General features: G+C 52.2%; 2 protein-coding genes across 3 annotated transcripts in view; one reads left to right on the top strand and one right to left on the bottom strand.

Annotated features, from left to right (window-relative positions):
• The first annotated feature begins 3,002 nt into the window (after nucleotides 1-3,002).
• Nucleotides 3,003-11,245, top strand: LOC107148742 (keratin, type II cuticular Hb1-like). The gene is made up of 10 exons (XM_015493469.2): nucleotides 3,003-3,065; nucleotides 3,904-4,155; nucleotides 5,978-6,186; nucleotides 6,912-6,972; nucleotides 7,820-7,915; nucleotides 8,393-8,557; nucleotides 8,810-8,935; nucleotides 9,658-9,878; nucleotides 10,073-10,104; nucleotides 10,570-11,245. Exons 1-10 carry the CDS (start codon nucleotides 3,003-3,005, stop codon nucleotides 10,743-10,745), a joined length of 1,401 nt encoding a protein of 466 aa, XP_015348955.1. The 3' UTR covers nucleotides 10,746-11,245.
• Nucleotides 11,246-12,471: 1,226 nt separating this feature from the next.
• Nucleotides 12,472-20,778, bottom strand: part of Krt7 (keratin 7) — a 15,846-nt gene continuing 7,539 nt past the window's right edge. The window contains exons 5-9 of one of the 2 annotated variants that reach the window (XM_015493396.2): nucleotides 19,864-20,028; nucleotides 18,617-18,742; nucleotides 15,688-15,908; nucleotides 13,130-13,164; nucleotides 12,472-12,767 (exon numbers count right to left, since the gene is read on the bottom strand). In XM_015493396.2, the coding sequence (XP_015348882.1) occupies nucleotides 12,610-12,767; nucleotides 13,130-13,164; nucleotides 15,688-15,908; nucleotides 18,617-18,742; nucleotides 19,864-20,028 (705 nt within the window). In that variant the 3' untranslated portion in view covers nucleotides 12,472-12,609. Of the gene's footprint in view, nucleotides 12,768-13,129; nucleotides 13,165-13,273; nucleotides 13,674-15,687; nucleotides 15,909-18,616; nucleotides 18,743-19,863; nucleotides 20,029-20,778 lie in introns of those variants that run through there. The other variant, XM_048802773.1, reaches the window with a different exon arrangement.

Genomic DNA, 20,778 nt, shown 5'->3' with positions numbered 1-20,778 from the left:
CACCTATGTGCCTGCCCTGTCTATGTCCCCCATAGAATCATTTGATCTTCTCTTACACATTCCCCAGGAAGGAAGCGTGTCACTTGTTGGGGGCAGGGGACAGTTTCTTCAGCCAAAAGAAGCCTTGCTAATAGCTAGCTCTTGTCCCTCACAGTGCTACATCTAGGAGGCAGGTGTCCTGAGCCCCTTATCTTGCTGCGGTCCCAGGAATTGGCCTCAGCCCAACTAAAGTTGGCGACGTCATCATACTGAGCCTTGATCTCAGTCACGATGCAGTCTATGTTCTGGTCACAGTTGTTGTCCATCCGGATGATGACTGAGGTGTCAGAAATGTGGGCATGGAGCAGGGTGTGTGATGCATGCCTGTAATCCCAGCAGCTTGAGAGGCTGAGGCAGGAGGATCACGAGTTTAAAGCCAGCCTCAGCAATGGCAAGGCACTAAGCAACTCAGTGAGACCCAACTAAGGCACTAAGCAACTCAGTGAGGCTGGGAATGGGGCTCAGTGGTTGAGTGCCCCTGAGTTCAATCCCCAGTACCTAAAGGAAAAAATAATAATAATAATAAATGTGGGCGTGGAGAACCTGGATGCCCAACTTTACTGACAAAGGCAGCAAACGTGCTGTTGGGGCACTTGATCTGCCCCTTCTTGTGCTTCGTGTGCTGCACATTGGGGTCCATCTCCCAGTTGAGGGATGTGGGCAGGCCCTTGTTGGTGACACAGTGTTGATGCAGGGGAGGTCCATACACACCACAAGAGCAATAGCCCAGCTGTGTCTGCAGGAGCCACTGCAGAAGGCCCACGCTGCAGCTGCCTAAACCTCCGGAAGATAGCGATTTAGCAGTGGCTGGGCAGGGGTCCACAGACCAAGGCACAGCTGGTGGTGCGGCCTGAACCATGTCTCTGAGAGGTCACCCAGGAGCAGAACTACCAGAGCTCAGGCAAGACCATCCACAAATCATGGTAACTTCAGGCTGGAAGAGGTGGAACTAAAGGAAAAGACAGGATTCTGACTTCTCCCTCACTGCCTTCATCTCCCCCCTCAATTTGACAGAAAGCACAAGATCACACTCTCCAGATGGTCTCTGTTATCTGGGGATCCTTCAGGAGAACTTGTCCCATAGCTCTGAGACTGGGTCCCCAAAGCCTTAAAAGAGCAGTGGAATTTGGAGTCCTCGGTCAGGAGAGCATCAGTTTGCAGGAGGCCACAGTCCTAGGACCTGGAAGAGCAGGCCAGGCCATGAAGGGCTCCCTTGACCACTAGTGCAATAGGCAATGGAGAGAAAAATAATAACTGTAATAATAACAACCACAATTATTGACAGCTGGCTATACACCAGGCATTGTGCTAATGCTTTATAGACACACTTTATCATCAGAATGTCCCTGGGAAAGTTTTATTATCTCAATTCTAGATACTAGGGAAACTGAGGCTCAGAGAGATTATATGTATGTTTTCACCCAAATCACAAATGGCAGAGCCAAAGTGAGTCTGATTCCAGAGACACTTGACCACTCTACCACAGAGAAGGAAGAAATGGATTTCTGAAGCGGGAACACTAATGGTTAAGGTATTTCATGATGAATTTTCCAGAAGTAAACAAACATATACAAGTACACACACACACACACACACACACACAATTTTCACATATAAGCACCCTCCATGTACTATCCCCATGTGAGCATGGATCCCTCTAGGTCAAGCATCTCTGGTACTCAGCTTTATGTTCTAAGCCCACCCCACCTGCTTATCCACCCTATCTACCCCTTTATCAGTCAAAGAGTACTGCCTGCCATTCCCCAAACGTGCTCTAGCCTCTCTTGCTTGGTGTCTTTGCTTATACCATTTCCTCAGACTTAATCCTCCTCCTCATCTCTCATCTTGTCACTTTTAATTCCTCACATTCTTCAGGCCCAACCAAAGTGTTGTATCCTCCAAGGACCCAGCTCTGACCTCAGCCCCAAGCACCATATTGGAGGCTCACACTGCAGGAAGTCCCCACAGACTGGTGCTGCCGTTATAGCCAGACCCCTGCAGTTTTGCACGAAGCTCCTCTGAGCACACCTACCCTGTCTGGGATGCAGACTCCTCCCTCATGCTCTGAGCCTGGTTTCTGCAGGATCCTCAGAGATGCTCTCTGTCCTGAATTGCTTCCTGGGATCCACTTGGGAGGAGACATGATGAACAAGACAGGACATCAGCTTTCCATCCATAGAATGGTGCACTGGACATGGAAAGGGGAAGGAGACTATCTTCTAGAAGATCTGGCCACGAATGGAAAAGTCCTCCTGTTCCCATAGCCTGTAACCACCATCCCTCTCTATAGGGAACTGTCCTTCATTGTCTTTCCTTGACTGTGAAATTTCTCATGGTTCAACCCATTTCTCTCTCCTGGGTTCCAAGAATAATAAAGGGGCCACCCGGGAGCACGTTTCCCTGAAGCTGGATCAGGGATCAGTGCCAACAGTTTGTGGGGTTTCTGTCCAATGTTCACTTTCCTCTTCTTCAGAAGGTTGTGTTCTTAGTGGGCACAAGTCAGCCTGCAGCTTTCCCACGTCTCTGAATTTCAAATGGACTTAATTTGCTGTGTGGACAAAGACAGGCCCACAGGAATGTGGAAAAGACAGCAAAGGGGACAATGGGACACTCCTTGGCAATGAGATGCCAGGCTGGCTGTGATGACCTCTGGAGTTCCAAGATTTAATTACTGTATGTACAATAATAACTCATCTTTAAAGCAAAGGAAGCACAGGGTGACTTGCAGGTTTCTCTTTAATGCCAGCTGCTGAGCGCACACTCTGGTTTCCCCTGGCAGTCACTGGACCCATAATTAACCTCTTTATGACAGGTTGTGGCCTTCTGGAGTTGGTGGCCACCACCAAGTATCAGTTGATATCAGAGAAGGCTTTGGATCAGTCCCCTCCCTTAAGAGCCCAGCAGTCCATGTCCCGAGCTCCAAGAACTGAGCTCCCAAAACCCCAACCCTGGGAGAAGCCAGCATGGAGGAGGGCCAGAGAGTCTCCTTTCTGATTCTGACTGCACGCCTCTATGGAGCCTTCCATGTAAGACCTTTAAAAAGTCCCTGGATCATTCTAAGCTCAACTTCCTAACAGATAAATGGGCCCAATAATATCAAATTCAGAAGGATGCCTGGGGAATTAGATGAATTATGTATTGAAAAGCCCTCCCCAAAGTACAAGGAGCATTGTGTAAACAGTGAGGCACATTTAGCTCCCTTCTCCCCCAAGTGGAGAGAAGAGTATAGGGAGTCCTTGCTCAGGGTGAGGGGGACACTAACTAGAACAGGAGACGAGATATGAAATAAGTCCTGAGGAGAAAAGAGAAAGTTTTTGCCTAAAGGGGCACAGGTGGAAATGACAAATTAATAATAGTAGAATAAAACAAACAAACAAACATTTGTGGAGTTCTTAGCGCTAGGGAGAGCCCTAAATGCTTTCTGGTCCATTATCTCATTAGATCCTCCCAACAAGTCTTAGATGGGTACTATCATTATCCCTACTTAGCCTGTGAGAAAACTGAGACTCAGAAAGTTTATTCACCTATCCAACATCACGACATGAACTTGCTCTTGACTTTCGAGGGCCCCGCCCCCTTCAACACACGCGCACACACTGGCCCCCCATACCGTGCACACATGCACAGGTAACTCCCAGGGCTTCCCAAACCCCAGGGTTGGGACCCAAGAGGGGGCCGGGTGTGTCCAGCCACACGCCCGGGATGGAGCCAATAACCCAGCGCTTCCCGGGCTGAGTCCCAGCAGAGGGGCGTAAGGGACCCGCCCGCGGTGCCCACAGTGCATGGCCCTCGGAGCTGACCAGGCGCTTCCCGGCCCCATAAAGCGCTGGCAGGAAGCGAAGGCCGTTTCATGTGGGCTGCCAGGCGGCCCGGCCCGCTTTGATTCCCGGCTCGGCGAGGCGCGAGGGCCGAGCCCTCCAAGCTCGTAAACGCCTGGGCGGCGAGCTCCCTCCCCGGGCCCGCGGGCCGCCATATAAGGCGCAGCGCGGGCTTCGGGGTCCAGCCTGCCCCTGCCCCTGCCACTGCACCATGTCCTGCCTCTCCGGCTTCAATGGCCCCTGCGGCGTCCGAGCCTTCAGCTGCGCCTCGGCCTGCGGGNGTTCTAGAAGGAGATGGGTTGCCCCAGGCCAGTCTTTATAGAAATGCAAAACGAGGACCGCTATTTTATGATAATTTTCGGGTGTCCAGACCCAAGATATTAAAAAAACATTGAAACATCTGATGAGAAAATTCATGTCCTGTTTTCTTCTTTAAAAGTAGCTGGAGAGGACTGGGGTTGTGGCTCAGTGGTAGAGCGCTTGCCTAGCATGTGTGAGGCCCTGGGTTGGATTCTCAGCGCCACATATAAATAAATAAAACAAAGGCCCATTGACAACGAAATAATATTTTTTTAAAAAAGTAGCTGGAGAAAAATCTCATTGAGTGGCAATGTGTGTGACATCTACTACTTGCTTCCCTTCTGCTTTTAATAATGACAGCAAGCTCTAGGTTGGGAGCTGTCTGGGACAATAGTTTCAGCTAGGATTTGTTTTGTGAATTCCTTGTGCCTGCCTAGTGATGCTGGTTCTGTGGTGATAACATGAATTTACCACTTTAACTCCCTCAGCGTAAATGTTTACAGAGTTCACTGAGTGAATATGCTTAGAGATGTCACATGAGTAAAATAGCACAGAGGGTAGCAAAATTCTGAAGTCAGCCTGTGAAGGGTGGATATTTGAGAATTGCTGCCAAGAGTGCAGTCCTTTGAATGTACACAGAAAGGAAAAGTGGCAGGGATAAGGCAAGGACCCCCCATCACCACTACCAAAGGCTCACAGAAAGAGATACCAGAGCAGGACTCCAGGCCCAGGATCTCTCCTGCTCCACAGATTCCTGAGGCTAGAAGATCCAAAGCTTAGGTCCCCAGTTGCACCACTAGCATGCCTCCACGGGCAGCTTCCTAGCAAGGTAGCAAGAGATGGAATGTGGAAAAGGTCCCCGCCTGAGCTCCACCCCAGCATTCTCCCCATGAAGACTGTGGGTGAGCTAGCCATGACTTTGAAAGGGAAGATGGGGCTAAGGTAGCCATGAGATCCTATGAGCCAAGACCACCTAAAATTATCCATAAAGTACCAACAGTCTCTATTCCTCATCTGGAAGTTCCAGCCTGGGAATTCCCAGCCACACTCAAGGAGTTGGATGGAAGGGTCCCGAGGCTAAAAGGCAAGGAGGCACCTCAACTCCACCTGAAATGTATGAGGAGTGGAAACCTGGAGGCCAAGGGCCTAGTCTTGTTTGCTGACCGTCTTCCTGGCCCACAGTGTATTCCTGCCATTGTGTCTCTCCAGTTTGAATGACTTCCAGTAAAGGGTGGCACGCCTCACCTTGTCAACCTGGCCTCCAGAGCTGTGTGACACTGTATCCTATATGAGTGTAGGCCACCTTCGACCATACATACCCCACATCTCCCCAGGCCTCTTCTGACCTCGGGCATCCTTCTTGGAAAGAGTCTAACTTCTCTGCCCTCCCCAGCTAGGAAGCCCTTCCCACCCTGACTGTTGGGCAACTGTCCACCACGCCCCAGCTGACCCCCAAGGACATCCGTAAATAAGCCAGGGGTCTGCACTGAGGAAGCTCAAGGCTTCCTTCCTACTTAATCCTGCCCAGTACTGCTTTGGGGAGCCTTCCATGATTGTCACTATCCTCCATGGCTACCTGTCCCCACCGTAACCCAGCACAATCCTATGCCTCTCATTTGCTCAGCCATGAAACAAGGATTCCGCAGGTGCATCCTCAGGTCAGGAGAGCCCAGAAAGAACCATGACATCCACCTTGGCCTCTACACACTTTTTAGCCTCTACACATTTTGCTGCTGGTTCTGTCTCGACTCTGCCAATTCTCTAAGGAGAGCGGGGCATGCTGGCTCCTCCTGCAGACTTTCCTCCCACTTCCACCCTAGGTGCGCTTCCTGGAGCAACAGAACAAGCTGCTGGAGACCAAGCTGCAGTTCTACCAGAACCGCAAGTGCTGCGAGAGCAACCTGGAGCCCCTGTTCGAGGGCTACATCGAGACCCTGAGGCGGGAGGCCGAGTGTGTGGAGGCCGACAGCGGCAGACTCGCCTCAGAGCTCAACCACGTGCGGGAGGTGCTGGAGGGCTACAAGAAGAAGTGAGTGCAGTGGGGAAGCAGGTTTGGAGAAATAAAACAGGATTAAGTCAAGACAAGATAAATTTGGGTTAGACTACCAGAGGAACTTCCCAATAGAAAGAAAACAGTGACAATAGCCTCTGAAGGGGAGGGATTTTTTTTCTGGATTGGGAGTTTATGGTCGTAGAGAGATTCTGAGCTACTCCAGCTACCTCGCCATGATATATTTATTTCATTAATTCATCAAACATTCATTGGGCATCTATTCAACATTCTAGGTGCTGGGTTAGGCACTGAGTGGGGGAGGGATAAGAAAGTAAGGAAGAGGGAAAAGCAGGGCTGGGGAATATAGCTCAGTTGTTAGAGTGCTTGCCTCACCTGCATAAGGCCCTGGGTTCAAGCCCCAGAACCACACACAAAAAAAATAAAATAAAATAAAATAAGAGGGGAAAGTTTTACCAGAACTAGGGCAAATTCCTGCCCCTCAGGGAGTCACAGTCCAGAAACAGAACATGCACCTTCAAAGGCACCCACCCGGGAACCACATCAGCAATGAGAATCCCTGAAACTGGAAGAGCCTTAGGTGACGGGCTGGTTTGAACGCCTAGAGCACAAGAATAGACAAGGTCCCTTCTAGTTCAACGCTTTTTTGGTTCTCTGACCACCTCCAAAGGTCCAATTCATGGGCTATGCCTGTCTGGGCCTTTATTCTCTCTTCATCTGAGCTTTGTGTCCTGGGTCCTCAGGTATGAAGAGGAAGTGGCACTGAGGGCCACTGCTGAGAACGAATTTGTGGCTCTGAAGAAGGTGAGTGACCCCAGAGGACTCATCCCACATCTGAACCGAGGGCGGAGGCAGCAGAAAGTTGTGTACATTTGAGAGGCTGAGCAGCTCCCCCAGAATCACAGGGCCTGACTTTGGCCCTGTTCCTCTCTCCCAAAGGCTCCACAGCTCCCCTTTAGCCCCTGACATTCAAGTACAGGGCCAACTTCAAGCAGGCAACATTCTTGTCCATCTGGTCACTGGCTTCCCAGCTCCCTGGGCCCTGTGCCCGGCGTAGATTGGGCACTCAATAAATACCCATGACTGAAGGAGTTGCTGAGTGCCAGGCAATGCCGACAGCCTCAGGCCGGTGATAGCTGGACAGCAGCTGTTGTTCCTCACCTCTTCAGCCTAACTCTGCACAAGTCCCACCACCTTGCCTCTCCTTCCAACCACCTCAGTGTGACAAAATGAGGCACAGAGGTGAAAGGTCTTGCTCTGAGTTGCCCTGGGCTGGAAAGGGCAGTCTGGATGGCCAAGCACCCTTCTGACCATAGATCTAGATTTTTCTTTGCAGGAGATCCAGAGCAGAGAGGTGTGAGGCATCCACACTAGGTCCTAAACTTGGGTGATAATGCAAGGTGTGAGTTCTAGAGGAATCATCCTAGTGGTCCCAGAGGAAGTGCCTGGAAACCTGGGGGAACCCCCTCTTCTCCCCACACCTGCTTCTGAGCCCACTAGCTTCATAAAGGGCTTTGCCTGAGCCGTGACACCAGACACTAGGATGACATCCAAGCGAGCTTCCCAAAGAGTCTGCTCAGCCTGCTGGGGGGACAGTGAGAGTTCTGGGTTGTCTCCCCGGGGAGACACCTGGCCCATCTTTCCCCTTTAGGACGTGGACTGCGCCTATCTGAGAAAGTCAGACCTGGAAGCCAACGCGGAGGCCCTGACCCAGGAGATCGACTTCCTGAGACGACTGTATGAGGAGGTGAGGGGCTCAGAGCAGGGGGCAGCAAGAAGGGTGTTAGGCTTGGGAGGGACTCATCACCATTTTGACTTCCAAGCCCTAAGGCAGCAGGTCAGAAGCACAGAGTAGTTGAGAGACTGAGGCAGGTTGCCTATCAAGAGTGAAGAAAGAGAGTTTGACCTCTTGTATCCTGTGCCCTGACAAGTAGTTACTTCCTGGTTACTGTGTTAACAATCATTACAGGACATCAGCTCTGGTCCTAGACCCTGTCTGATATCAGGCAGTTGATCTCAGACCTGGACTCCCTCTACCTTCTCCTCTCAGCCCCAGGACTCTGGGCCTGAGGGGTGTTGTGGGGTCCCGGGGTTCAGGGAAAGACTATGACTGGGACTTCACACAGGGAAGGAAGCAGGGGAAGGGTCAGGGAAGGACTGTGAGAAGGTGAGATTCCAAGAGTCGGACTCTGAACATAGTTCTTGCCCTCCCCTCCTCCTGCAGGAGATCCGCGTTCTCAACTCCCACATCTCAGACACCTCCGTTGTCGTCAAGATGGACAACAGCCGTGACCTGAACATGGACTGTGTCGTGGCTGAGATTAAGGCTCAGTATGATGACATCGCCAATCGTAGTAGGGCTGAGGCTGAGTCCTGGTACCGCACCAAGGTGAGAGGCCCTGGACACCTGCCTTCTGCACATGGCAGTGGGAGGGGTGTGAGGTATCGTTTAGAAAGGCCTTCTTTTATTCTAAGCATGACAAGAGAAGGGCTGACAGCTCTCAGGTTGAGATGGCAGAGCAGGGCTGCCATGTCTGGTTGTACAAGTTGAGCACTATACCACCTACATAGACATCAATGATGTCTTAAGTGGGTGGGATGTCCCAGGCTGAGCTTCATGAGCATCTCTGCCTCCCCCCAGTGTGAGGAGATGAAGGCCACAGTGATCCGGCATGGGGAGACCCTGCGCCGCACTAGAGAAGAGATCAACGAGCTGAACCGCATCATCCAGAGGTTGACAGCCGAGGTGGAGAATGCCAAGTGCCAGGTACAGGAGCCCAGGTCCCCCTCAGTGTGGGAAGAGTGGGGTCAGCCTGCATAGAGGAATTTCAATCAGACATCTTGCCACTTTGTGAGAATAGAAGTGAACATCAAACATCAGGCCGTCTTCTTCATGAAAAATGCTCTACATTCTCACTGAATGGAAAAGGCACAGTAGTGTGGAGGGAAAGGAGGTGACAAGGGCTTCCCTAGACCCAGTCATAGAATGGAATAGAGGAAATGGCACTGGTCAGAGATGCAGAAAACCTGGGCTCCCCAACCAGCCCTTTCACCACATGAGGTGGGAGAGTCATTTGCCCTCTCTGGTCCATGTTCTAGATCAGTGATCACACCCTCAGATGTCGTCAGACACTAGTGAATGGTTGAAGCAGGCTGTACCCAAGGCCCTGGATATGGTGGTATGGCAGGGACTGTGGCTCATGGAAAACACAAAGAGCAAAACTAACCAGATCTCCCCAAGACAGGCTACACAGAACTGCAGGCCTAGTGTGATCAGATCTCCTGATTTTTCAAAGGAAACCCGGAATCTGGATTGTTATGTTAAATTTCCTAAATTGAGGCCCACTGTGCCTATGTTCCCCGGGGAGCATGAATTTGCAATTCTTAACAAATGAGTAGGCTCCTTTGAGAGTCATCCATCAGTGGATGCCTGGCCTCTGATTTAAACCCAGATCAGGGGGCCTGAATAACTCTCTCCCCTGCCCCCAGAACACCAAGTTGGAGACCGCAGTGACCCAGTCTGAGCAGCAGGGCGAGGCGGCCCTGAGCGATGCCCGCTGCAAGCTGGCTGAGCTGGAGGGCGCCCTGCAGAAGGCCAAGCAGGACATGGCCTGCCTGCTCAAGGAGTACCAGGAGGTGATGAACTCCAAGCTGGGCCTGGACATCGAGATCGCCACCTACAGGCGTCTGCTGGAGGGCGAGGAGCAGAGGTGGGTCCCACACCTATGGAGAGGGTGCCTCTTCAATGTCCCCAAGTAGGGCTGCTGCACTTCAAGAGTCAGGAGCGCGTTGGCATATTATTTGCATCTAATTTGCATCAACACTTCTTAAAGGAGGGAATTTGTAGGTTAAAACATTTCAGCAGCTTTTTCCTTCCTAATTTTTGTCTCTTTGCTTTCCCCAGGTTGTGTGAGGGCATCGGTTCTGTAAATGTCTGTAAGTAAGCCACACTGTAGGTTTGGAAATAAGGGCTTGGAGTTTCGGGTGGGCAAACTTTTTCTTAAGGGGTCAGATAGTAAATATGTCAGCCTTGCAGGCGGTGTGGTCTTTGGTAATATGAAAGCAGCCACAGTCATAGCCGATGCTAAACAGGAATGGCTGGGTTCCAACAAAAGGGAAGTCACCACATAGCCATGGTTTAAGAGACTAAAAAGAAGGAGAGGGTAGGGCAGTGTGGTTATGGTCATTTAAGTAGCTATTTCTGCCTGTGGGGAGTTCCTGGGCCAACAGTGTATCAGGGATGCTTGAGATTAGACTCCAGGGAGTGCCCAGGTGATGGTGTGGGAGAAGGCACTAGAAACCTCCAGGAGGAGCCCTAGCTAGGAAAGGGGTTCTGGCCAGCAGGAGGGGGCCCCCAGGCCAGGACCTCGCTTGGGGCTAAGCATTGGCCTCCTCCCACAGGTGTCAGCAGCTCCCGGGGCGGAGTCGTGTGCGGGGACCTCTGCGTGACGGGCTCCCGGCCAGTGACGGGCAGCGTCTGCAACGCCCAGTGCAGTGGGAACCTGGCGGTGAGCACCGGAATGTGCGCGCCCTGCGGCCAGAGCTGTGGCAGCGGCCGCTCGGTGCGCTTCGCCTAACGCCCCGGCTGTGTGAAGACCCCGCTCCGCGAGCCCACAGTCCCTGCGCCCCGCCGCGGTCCCGGAGCTCCGAAGGCTCCGGACTTGAGGAGGAAGAAGGGCTGCGGGCACAGCGGCCTGGCCTGCCCACTCTGCCGCGCGCCCCGGTCTGCACCCCCTTCCGCACTTGTCCCTTGGCGTCTTCCAGGAAGAGCCGGGCTCCTGGCCCGCAGGTCTGGCCCCGCTGGTCCACCCCCAGGAGTCTAAATGACCGATTTCCTTGTCGTCTTGGGCAAAGATCCGATCCCAATTTGGGCTGCTCTGGGCGCTTGGACGCCTGTGGCTTCTCACAGATTGGCCCCAGGAACCTTCCTGCGCTTTGCCTCCTCCTCTTTCCAAGCCCAGCTATGGTGACAGGCTGCGTTTCCGTTTGGGAGGGACCAAGATTCTATCAACGCCTCTGCTCCCTCCCTTCCCTCATGCTTGGTCTCCACGTTTCCAATAAAGCTCACAGTCATGTATAATGTGCTCTGATACTGTCCCCTTCCGTGGCTCACCAGGCCTTTCTGCCCAAGTCTCATTCCTGGGGAGGCAGAGGAGCCTTTTACACCATGGAGGCAAAGAACTGTCTCTGGGTATCCTGCGCCCAGCCTGCACACACTGGGTCAGTAGCCCTCAAACCCAGACATGTAGGACCATGAGGAGCTCTAGCCAGGAGGGGAGGAGCTTGGATCTCCTATCACCTTAGGCAGGGGACTTGTTACCTATAGTTGCTGGGACACCAGTGGTCTGCTTCCATCATGCCTACTCTCTCCCCCCCAGTTCAACATGGGAAAATTCCCTGTCTATGGGATCAAATATGCAGATATCCCCACAGCAACCAACATATCCCAGATGCTCCTCTCACTTTCCACCACACACCCACATACCACTACCATCACCCCTCAGGGTCCCAGACATGGAGATCTCCTACTGCCTCCCTAGTATCCCTCAGATGTGCTGCTGCCCATCGGGAACAGATGTCCCCACACATAGGTTCTGAAACAAAACCCTCAACACTCACAGACACACAGGCCCCCCATGTCAGAGGTCCTGCCATTTGGAGGCTCCCTTCAAGCCCAGGTGTGATACACAGAGTTCCCCTCCCCTCTCCTCCCACCTTAGAGACCAGACACCTCTGCCCAAGGACCCAGGCATAGATCCCTACCAGGGACTGACGCTGACACCCCACTCCCATGCACACACAGACCTCGTCCATCACCCCCAAGCACCCCAGACACAGAACATCCAGACACAGCATCCAGGGCCCTAGGGCCTGGCTGACCCAGCACCAGGAAGGCTGTGGGCAGCTGGCATGAAAGTTGGCTGGCCTACCCGAAACCCCGGCCTGGGGCAGTTGAATGTTTATGTCCTTCTCACTAGAAGAGGAATATGCTCTGGCAGCAGAGGGCATGGGGGAGGAGTGTAAACAGTCCTGTCATCCTCTGGACTAGGGAGGACTCCACGCCCACTTGGGGCCTGAAGTTCTTTATGGTCTTCCCCAGTTTCCTGAGCTAGAATCAGGCCCAGCCCTGGGAGGAAACCAAGGCATCACCCTCAATAAGAGTCCAGTCCCTTAGAACAGCACCCCCACACCACCATGGTCATCCAGACACTGTTCTGCCTAGTCCCCGTCCCCACTCCCCATGCCCCCTTCCATGCCCAGTCTAATGAAATCCCAACATCAGGCATGGGCATGGGGCTCACCCAGGGCTCAGAAATTCTTTTTATTGAAGCTACTCTGACATTAGTTTTCAGACTATGTTTCAATCTCAGGACCAGGGGTGGGAGGCCAGAGTCCTCCTATGACTGTGGGCAGGGGGATGTGTGTGTCTGTGCCCACGGCTTAGTTGTGGAGGTTCCTTCGGGTGGCAGATGAGGTCCTGATGGAATAGGCCTTGAGGGCTCCAGGTCCCCCGCTGCTCGAGAAACTCAGGGCGTTGCTGCCCATGGTTCCTCCGAAGACCAGCCCTCTGCCACTGCCACCAGTAGAACTCACCACAGCTGGGGGAGAAAAAGGAGGGCGCCATTGGTAAAGCCCTCCACAAGGACTCCATCCCTTCACCCCAGCCCCACCCTCCAGCTCAGCTGCCTCCCTCCCTTACCGCTCCACTGGACAACCCAAAGGGAGTCTCTAACCAGGGGCTGCACCCCAGGGGTTCACTGCCCTCCCCTCCCCCACTCCGCCCCTCTGTCTCCCCCTGACCTCTCACACTGAGGCCACTGAGCTGGATAGGAGCTGCAGGGAACCTGCCAGGGTAGAAGGAAAGGAGGTTCCCAGCCCCACAAGCAGGGCCCGCAGGACAAACTGGCATTCTAGTGACCCAGCAAGTCTGCACAGAACAGAGTGGCAGCCGGAGACTTACAGATGTTCACAGCTCCTGCTCCATCTCCAACCAACCTGGGGACAGAGGACAAACCATGAGAACAGCTCTGCTCTCAACACTGGAGGAGCACTCCCAGGCACTCCCTCCAGGCCCCAGCAGGATCCTTGTTCTTTTCTTCCTGTCCCCACACCTCCAGCTGGCCTTCCACATTGGTGCAAACTGGGTGGAGGGGTGGGGGAGGTTCACATGCCACATGCTCAGGGGCAAAGTCGAACAGCCTCTTGTTGCCCACTTATAAATTGGGTCTAACATAGGACCAAGATCAGAGATTTGTTGGTGAAGGTTAAGTTACAGAAGTTATCTAAAGCCCTGCACACCCAGGATTTGGTAAATGGTAGCCGCACTTATTATATATGTACATGTTTGCCTTCCCTCACCAGATCATAAAGTCCTAAAAGTGGGTTGTTGCCTATTGATTCCCGTGTCTCAGCCCCTAGCACGAGGCCGGAACACGGTAATTACTTACTATGTGTTGAAATAATTAGTGAATTGTTGACTGATTGAATGCAGCTCCAGCCAGGACCTAGGAAGGCGGCAGGGTAGGTGGGGTGGCTTTAAGCAGCCTGTGGGGCTGAAACAGGTCTTGCAGTGGAAATTAAAAATCCATCTGAGACAGCTGGGTGTGTTTGTTTTGTGACTCACAGCCCCATTGTCACCAAGCCCTTGGCCTTGGGGATCAGTTTGCTCTGCAGGAGGGAGGGGGACCTTGCTTTAGTAGAGGAAGTGAGGGGAGCTCAGCAGGTCTCAGCAGCCTCAAGCCCAAGAAGGGGACAAGGGATGTGTTTTCTGGAAGCTTCCAGGATGGTTGTTCATATAGCCCCTGCAAGTGCTTGGAGTTGCCAGAAGCAGAGAACAGGGTGAGTTGCCTGCCACCAAGCAACAATCCTGTATTAAGAATTTCTGGTACAACACCTAGAGGGCTCAGAGGGAAGAGAGCTGCATGTCCAAGCCTTAGTGATTTGGGTGATTTTCTTTTCTCATTCTAATTTTTGTGCCTAATTTTATATTTGTGACTTTGTGTTCTCAAAGAAGCACCCCCCCCCAAAATTGTAAGAGTTTAGGGATCATGACCCTGGATCTTCCCCAGAAAGGCTGACAGGCTAAGAGATAAAAGGAAGGTGTCCATCTCCACGTGCCCCAAGGATAGGGAAGGCCAGTCTCCTCTCCAAGCACCAAGATCTAAGCCTGATGAGAGCAATTTGAACTGAGATTAGGCCTTCAGAAGAGGGCGTCTCCACTTGCTGTGAGACCTTGGGTATGCCATTAATCATTTTTGAACTTCAGTCCCCTCTTCTGCCCATGGAAGGAAGCTGGTTCAGGTCCTACTCTAAGGGTCCCCCAGCTCTGACTTCTATAAGGAAAAGAGGCCCAGCATGAGAGTTCTCAAGAAACCGAGGTCCCCCCATGCCCATGGAGGAAGAGGGTGCAGAGAGAGGCATCTTGGTTGGAGCTGCTCTGTGCCCTGCTCAGCATCTCTCTTCTCACAAAGACTGAGTGCCCACCTAGGGAGGGACAGGTCAAGGGCCGGAGCAGAGCCCTTCCTCCTCCTTCCTGCCTCCCAGCTCATACCTGCTGCCAAGGTTTCCCCTCTCTCCAGGCTCTCTGCTCCTACACACCCTCATTCTCCCTTCCCTTCCTTCCACTCTGTTCATCCTCCAGCCTCCTCCCCAACCCCTCAGGAATGCTGCTCAGAAAAGAAAGTTTGCTGTTTTCTTTTTTAAATAAATTTAGCAATTAAAATACAAGCTACTATTCACTACTTCCTTTGAGAATGTTTTATCTCTTCAGCAGATGTGCCACCTCCCTGAGGGCAGAAGCGTGTCTACACTTTATCCATCTGCATGGCCGGGTTCTAACAAGCCAAAGCCAAACATGATGAGTCCCCAGCCTTTGCCAGGCTGTTATTTCTTACTTCTCCAAATCCTAACTTCCCCCCAAGGCACACTGTAAAGCCTTATCTGTTGACAGGCTCAACCAATCCAACCAGGAGAAAACAAAGGCCCAACTCCATTGTTAGAGGCACCTGGTCTTTCTTGAAGAATATCCTACAAGACTAACCCATCCCAGCTTCCTCTCCCACTGTAGGTGAGTATGCACATATGTCTGGGAACAGAGGAATTCTCCCTGTCTAGCACACTCTGACAGTACCACATGATTTAGCTGAGTTACATCATGAGAAGCAGCCTGCTGTCATGGAAGATGCTGGACCAGGAATCAGCACTCCTTGACTATGCGCCGACTAATCAATTAATAACAGTAGACTAGGGAGTCAATAATATCGGATCTGCTTCCGTGTGTTCTGAGAATCAAATAAGATACCCCATGAATGCCCATACATACAAAGGGGCTTTATGCTAAGTGACCTTTCCTTCTAGAAGGTTGTTTCATTTAAGGCAAAACAGCATCCATCCTTCCTTGTACCTCCCACCCCTGTGCCTTGCAGACAAGGGACACACAGAAAATGCTTGTACATAGCTGAACATCAGGCCCAGACCCCACTGAGCCCCCGATCCCCGGCCTTGCTTCCCATTCCTCACCGGCTCTCCTCGCCCTCCAGCAGCTTGCGGTAGGTGGCGATCTCGATGTCCAGGGCCAGCTTGACGTTCATGAGCTCCTGGTAGTCGCGCAGCTGCCGCGCCATGTCCTGCTTGGCCTGCTGCAGGGCAGCCTCCAGCTCCTCCTGCTTGGCGCGAGCATCCCCAATGGCCAGCTCCCCACGCTCCTCGGCCTCTGCGATGGTAGCCTCCAACTTGGCACGCTGCGGGCAGTGGTGGGACTGTGAGCTGGAGGACAGAGCTCACCAGCCACTGCTTTCCTGCCTACCCATCCAGCAGTGAGCACCTCGGTGACTTGCTTAAGGTGGATTCCTTGAACTGCTGACTCCCCCAAGCACCAGAGAATCCCAAGAGTTAAACACTTGTGGACTTGGCTCTCCAAAGCCCGGGTTCCCATCCTGGCTCTGCCACTCACTAGCTATCTGGTCTTGGAAGAATCAACCTTTCCAAGCCAAAGTTTCCCCTTCCCTGAAAGAGCAATATCACAGCATCTATCTCATAGGGATCCTAGAGGATGAAAAGAAATGAAACACAAGAACTCTTATCACAATGTCTAGCAAACTGCAAGTGCCTAATAAATGCTATTGTGAGGGCTGGGTAGGGTGACTTAGTGGTAGAACATCTCCTTAACATGTGCAAAGCCCTGGGTTTCATCCTCAGCACCACACACACACCAAAAAAAAAAAAAAATGCTGCTACTATGATTGCTAGTATTAATAAATGTTATTAGATTTGCAAAATCCTCAGTCCCCCAGTCCCCAACTAGAGGAGTTCCAAGGCCATGGATTTCTGGTTGAGTCTCCAAATGCCAGGCAATTGACAAGAACCAGAAACAACCTTCAAAATAAAAATCAGCTGGGAACAAGCCCAGAAGAGGGGAACTTGGGGCAGAGAGATCCTACTAATCATCCCATATACCATATCCACAGGTCATGGGTTTGGGTAGGGAGAGTTTGGTGCACCTGTGTCTGCCTTGAGCAACTGCCACTTGCTACCTGGCCTTAATGTTCCCCTGCTTTGGGCTCTTCCCCCACTGTTACAGTTTAGATCTTGATTGTCCCCCAAAGGCTCATGTGTTGAAGGCTTTGTCCCCAGCTAATGGTGCTATTCAGGAAGTGGTTAAACCTTTAGGAGGTGGGGCCTAGTGGAAGAAGTTAGGTTTGGGGGGGCGTGCCCTTGAAGAGGAGATGGGGACTCTTACCCCTTCGACTCTGCTTCCTGACTGCCATGAGATGGGCAGTTTTGCTCTACCACAAGCTTCCTGCCATAATGCTCTGCCTTGCCGTACGCCCAAACAACCATGCAACCATGGACTTAAGCCTTTGAAACTGAGCCAAAATAAAGCTTTCCTCCTTTAAGTTGATTTTCCTCAGGTATTTTGTCACAGTGACAGAAAGCTGATTAAAACAGCTATTACCAGAAGTCTGTTTAACCCCAGACATCTTGTTCAGCTCAGTGAGCTGCTACCCCCATTCCCTAGCTCAGGACTGACTCCTTCTTCTCACTTCTCATCAACCATCCCCTACCCTTGTGTTCTCTTCCCTCAGCTGAAGCCCCACTGCCCTGCTTCTCTGTCCCTGGACTACATCTCAGTGCCCTGTCTTGTCAGACTGCTGTCCCCTCAGCCACAGACCATACGCCCCTGCCTCTGGAGGCCCCTCCCAGATCCTCTCAAGGCCCCTTAGTGATGATAGATACTTGACTCTGAGCCCTGGTTCTGCCCTGTTGTATGGAGAAGAACTGGATGTGGTAGAGGATATAAGATTTGGGAAACTGCCATTCATTATTCTGTGCCTCCCCTCCTGGCCTGGAAACTGGCCCACTTCACGAGGTGATTCATGACCCAACATCTGTGCCAGGAGGCAGCCTCCACCCCTGTATAAACAGGCCTTCAGGGCTCTGAGGTGAGGACGTTTCTGTGTAACTCACCCTCACTTCCCATTCCCCAGCTCCTCCTGGAGATAAGCTTTCTGAAGATGTTGCACTTGCCCCCCCCGCCCCCTTTCCCCCTTGAGACCTCTGCTCCAGCTGAGCTGCCCCACCACACCCACACCTCTACCAGGGATTGGGGACTCTTCCCTCATCAACACCCCCAAACCTAGCTTCCAGTTTTCAGTCAGTCTCTTGTTGGAGATCTGTACCCCTATCGTGTGCCAGGTGCTGGAAGAAAGAGACAGAGAAGCGGGCAGATGGGGTCCCTGTATAAACCAGTGGGGATGGGGACAGTCGATAACTTAATAATAATTCAGAACATTTCAGAGTGACAGGTGCTTCAAAGAACTTCAGACAAGCTGCTGATATAGTGGCTAGGTGTTTGAGGAAGTCACCTCCAAGAAGGGGTCTTTTGTCCTAAACCCAAGGTTGAGAAAGAGACAGCCATTGACAGAGCTGGGAGAACCACATTCCAGGCAGAGAGAGGCCCAGTACAAAAGCCCTGCATCGTGAACACTCTTGGCAAATGCAAGACACAGGAAGCAGGCCAGTGTGGCCCAAGCAGAGTGAGTTGGGAAGCAAGGTCAGGGTGAGAAGGGACTTGTGAGCCTTGGTAATGAACTGTGAGTTCCCAGATGTTCATACTGCCCCAGAGCTGGGTGCAAGCAGAGCGCTCAGTACCAATGGGATAACTGATGGTGGCTCTTTGCTCACCAGCCCAGGCTTCTGTCCACTGGCTCTGTGGCCAGCCAGCACTCTTCCCGCTCTGGCCCCAAGCCAGCATCTGGCCAAGAGCATTCTATCCTGGAGGTCTCACCAGCAGCCCTGAGAAGTGAGCTGCAGAGCCTAGGCCAAGGGGAGACAGGATGACAGTCTCCCCTCCACCTTTCTGCTCCTCACCCAGAACTTGGCCTCAGATGGCTGCCTCTCACATGCCCCAAGGAGCAGAGAGGAAGGAGGGATGAGAGCCCAGCCGCACCTGATTCTTGATGCTGTCGATCTCAGCCTGCAGCCTCTGGATGGCCCGGTTCATCTCCGCAATCTCGTTCCGGGTGTTCCGGAGGTCTTCCCCATGCTTTCCAGCCTGGGCCTGGAGGGTCTCAAACTGGAGGGGCCACAGATACAAGTATTGCAGGGGTGGGCCATGATTACAGGTGATTGGTCTCTCTACCCAACCAAGGAGAGCCCCTCCCCACTTCTATTTCCAGGGAAGAACAATCAGACACCCAACCATCTGTACTCAATGCCAGGAGGCCAGAGTATTGGGCAGTGGGGTGGGGAAGGGGTTCAGTCACCTCTTAGCAAGGACAGAGAAGGTTCCCAGGGCCCTTCCCTTTGACCTTGGGACTCTTCCCACTCCTACCCTGGCCTACTGCTGGACAATAACTGAAAGCCTAAGACATTATTCAACGTTCACCTCCAAGTACTACCCATTTCACAGATGCAGAGCCTGAGTCCCAGTGTAGGGGAGGAACTGTCTAGGAATCACACAGAAAATCGATGACAGCATGGAGGCCAGAACTCAAGTCCCCTTGTTGGCATCCCTAGGCTCTCACCCCTGCACCATGGATGACTCTTTACCACTGCAGAGACTTCCTCTATGCTGCTTTTTAAGACTTGCCTCAGGCTCTGGCCTCTAGTAGCACTAGCTTTCCCCCGCATCACCTCCCATTCCTTCAGCCCCCACACCATCAGCTGCCCTGGCTCCATGAAGTATGTGTAAGGATGAAGCCTCCCAGATCAGGAGCCCTGGCATTCAGAATCTAGAGCCTGCTTTTCCATCTACTAGCTGTGTGGAGTTAGGCAACTTACTTAAACTCTCTGTGCCTCAGTTTTCTCATCTTTACAATAGTAATAATAATGGTACACACAATAGAGCTGTTCTATGGATTAAGTCAACAGAGGTAGAATACTGGAAATATCACCTAGCACTATGTAAGCATGCCATGCCTGTGTAAGTTCTGAAACTATGCCGAGCATTATGCACTTAACAAATTCTCATTATTAGTAATGCATGTCTACTTCCTCTGACAGGTCCCTGCATTGGGCTAGGATCTCCCTCAGAGCAGAGACCTGGCCCATGTCCTCTTCCCTGGACTCCAGAGAGCACCACAGATTTAACCACTGATGCCCTCCAAGACAGTGGGGCCCCCAGCCCTGAAGGCTCCAGATGAGGTGAGGAGGGCCCTGGCAGGAGGAGGAAAGACGCCCCCAGGGGTGGCACACCTTGGTCTGGTACCAGGCTTCAGCCTCAGCCCGACTGCGCTTGGCCATCTCCTCATACTGGGCCTTCACTTCAGCGATGATGCTGTCCAGGTCCAGGGAGCGGCTGTTGTCCATGGACAGAACCACAGATGTGTCTGAGATCTGGGACTGCAGCTCTGCCAACTCCTGGAGGGACAAGACAGAATAGTGGACTTGAGGCAAGACACATCCCTATGCCCACACCTGCCCTGGGACTCCCCGCACAAGTGAAAGGGAAAAAAAAGGGAGGCTGGAGTGGGCCGTCCCACCCTGGCTCCTAGAGTCTCAAAGCAGATCTGGTGGAATCAAAGGAGGTAACAGGACAGTGTGGTGCTCGGTCCCCTCAGGGCACAGCACTAGTGGAGGATGGTGAAACAGATCCTATCACACTCCCATGGGATGCCCCACAGCCTTTAAAACTGGTGATGAGCTGTGTTTACAGACGGGGAAGGATGTCAGGAGTAGGCTGTCATGCGAAAAATATTTCTCTCTTTCTCCATGTGTATATATGCACCAAAAAGTCTGGAAATGTCAATACAAAGATGGTAATGTAACAGGGTGCATTTCATGATTTGGATATAAACTTTATATTGGGGGAGTTGTTCTTTTTTTGTTTTGTTATTTTCCTTTTTTCTCTTCTTTTTCTTCTTCCCCCCCTCCATAACAGCAGGGGAAGCAAGGTTACCCTTTTTCCCATCCTATGTCAAGTTATTATGTCCTTCGCTGACCACAAGAACAAAGAAAATTCAGACCTGGGAACCAGTGCCAGTGAGTCTGAGCAACATCTCACTCAAGGCCACCAGCTGGACATTCATTACATCCACCAACAATTATACGTGCAGCCCAATTCTTGAGCCCCCCCCACCACCCCCTACCTCATACCCTCATCGCTTCGTC

The sequence above is a fragment of the Marmota marmota genome, unplaced genomic scaffold, assembly GCF_001458135.2.
Source record: "Marmota marmota marmota unplaced genomic scaffold, marMar, whole genome shotgun sequence".
In the NCBI taxonomy this organism is placed as follows: domain Eukaryota; kingdom Metazoa; phylum Chordata; class Mammalia; order Rodentia; family Sciuridae; genus Marmota; species Marmota marmota.
Note: the sequence above shows the minus strand (reverse complement) of the source record. Positions and strands in the feature narration are given on the sequence as shown.